Here is a 2,500-nt window from a genome sequence, read left to right on the forward strand (position 1 = left end):
AGGAGGAGGAGAGAACAACGAAGAAGGACGTCTTCGGTCCTAGCGGCACCAAGAGGGCAGCGAGCGAGAGCAGCCATCACCGGGCTGCAAAGTTGGAGTTCATCAATAGAACGCTGAGGAAGATAGCGAGCTGTGATGACCCGAACATTCTCCAGAAGGCCAGGAAGATTCTGCCTCTGGAACTGTTAGAGAAATTAGGCAGAAAAGACGAGTGAGTGAAGAGTGGTAGGACATGGTGACCGTGGCTATCTATGTGCCTGCATTTACTGATGTGAGTGAAAAAGGAAATTTAGTGTAGGGATCCTTAAGTGAAAATCATCTGCCTCTAAGCGAATGTGATACGAAAGTTTTTGATTGTGGTGTGACAGTATTCCTACCGGCTGTGTTTAGGGGAGGAGGAGGAGGAGGAGGAGGAGGAGGAGATGCAGAAAATCTTCCTCACCACAGAGGCGTTGGTGGAAGGCTATTCACACCAAAACACTATTGTTGCTCACATTTTCTTGTGGAGATTAATATTTTTATCGGAGACGCTGAAACCATAAAATAAGATGTTGTATTCCCGATGACTTTTATTGCTCCAGGACTTAAAAAAAAGTAAAATAAGTAAATAGATAAAGCTGAAGGATAAGATATGTGTTGGAAATAACGCTAATTGTATATAGAAGAATTACGATAAAAGTTTCTATAATCAGACTCAAGAATATAGCAACCTTCACAACTCTCCACTGTTTACACACACACACACACACACACACACACACACACACACACACACACACACACACACACACACACACACACACACCCACCCACATATAAAAATATATTTATACATATATATATATATATATATATATATATATATATATGTATGTATATATATGTATTTCCACACACACACACACACACACACACACACACACACACACACACACACACACACACACACACACATATATATATATATATATATATATGTGTATGTACACACACACACATATACATATATATATATATGTATACACATATTCTTTAAGATCCCCATTACTCTGTTGAAGATTACGACCGTGAAGGGAGTGAAGTACAGTTCTCAATGTATTTCGCCCCCCTTTGACATGACGTCACAATCACGGCCGTTCTCTTCATTTTCTTCCACTTCAACTTCATATGTTTTTTTCTACTTATATTCCTTCTTCCTTTTCTCCTTCGTCTTCGTCTTATTCTTCTCCTTACTCCTCTTTTTCTTTTGTTTTGTTCCTTTTATTCTTCTTTTTTCTCCTCCATCTTCGTCTTGTTCTTAGCCTTATTCTTTTCCTTTTCTTTTGTTTCTTTTATTCTTTGGGTCAACTTTCTCCTTGATGTTGCCGATTGCTCAAAACCCTTGTTAGCTAGTCTTTGTTAAAAACACAGAGATGTAACCCTTGCGTACATAGGATGCCATGAGAGACATATTTATATAAAAAATATTCGATATAATGCCATCTATTTTTGATGTTAGACTACGGTTCAATGTTTTATAAAAGTCCACAAAATGGTAAGAACGTTCACTGGGCGAAGGTATGGCGTGTCGTGGTCGTGGCTGATGAGACAAATCTAGCGAGTGGTGGGAACCGGATAAGAACAAGGAAGAGTGATTTAAGTGAGGTTAGTGAAAAGAAGAAAATATGTATCGTTTGCTGACTCGTGTTTGTTTGTTTTTAGTCACTACCAGATCGACAGCAATGGCAACAAGAGTGGTACCACGGAATATGATAAGATCGACTTTTAAGTCTGTTGAGAAACGAGAAGAAGAACGAGATAAAGAGGTTGGAGAGCTTAGCCTGCTCTTGCTGCAGGAATGCATAGTCTGTGTTTATGTTTATCCCCTTGCCTTCTTACCTGTGGCTGTTCTCATATATATATATATATATATATATACATATATATATATATATAATATATATTATATATATATATATATATATATATAATAATTCCGACAGTCGTCCCCGGACTTGAATCCAGGGCTTGCGAAACGCAAAGCCAACGCTCTACCAACTGAGCTACCGAAGAGCGTCGGCTTGCTTCTCGCAAGCCCTGGGTTCGAGTCCGGGGACGACTGTCGGAATTATTTGATTGGCATCGCCGTCACTGGTGATTCTATTCAGATATATATATATATATATATATATTATATATATATATATATATATATATATATATAATAGATATAGATATATATATAAATTTGTTGTCTTTTTTATCATTCTTTTGTTACGAAAATCGGGGCCGTTGTCACACACTGGGAAATCTGCCCCACTCTCTCTCTCTCTCTCTCTCCTATGTGTTCACTTAAACTTGCTTCCTTTTATAATTACCACAGTAGCTGGTGACTTGCAGGGACGTGGGAGAGGCGCATGTCTTTAGATCGTAGACTTGCGACTTGCGGAAGTCTTACACGACCTCGTAGAGTTGTTTTCACATCGTAAGTGTTACGACGTAAGGAGATGCGCTTACTAAA

At 38.6% G+C, this 2,500-nt stretch overlaps 1 protein-coding gene across 4 annotated transcripts in view; it reads left to right on the top strand.

Annotated features, from left to right (window-relative positions):
• Positions 1-2,500, top strand: part of LOC143019683 (uncharacterized) — a 58,392-nt gene that overhangs the window by 33,838 nt on the left and 22,054 nt on the right. For 3 of the 4 annotated variants that reach the window (XM_076175628.1, XM_076175629.1, XM_076175630.1), the window contains one exon: positions 1-758. This exon is cut by the window's left edge and continues 1,241 nt beyond it. In XM_076175628.1, the coding sequence (XP_076031743.1) occupies positions 1-215 (215 nt within the window). In that variant the 3' untranslated portion in view covers positions 216-758. Of the gene's footprint in view, positions 759-2,500 lie in introns of those variants that run through there. The other variant, XR_012965853.1, reaches the window with a different exon arrangement.

The sequence above is a fragment of the Oratosquilla oratoria genome, chromosome 37, assembly GCF_046742065.1.
Source record: "Oratosquilla oratoria isolate Oo_2021 chromosome 37, ASM4674206v1, whole genome shotgun sequence".
Lineage (NCBI taxonomy): Eukaryota > Metazoa > Arthropoda > Malacostraca > Stomatopoda > Squillidae > Oratosquilla > Oratosquilla oratoria.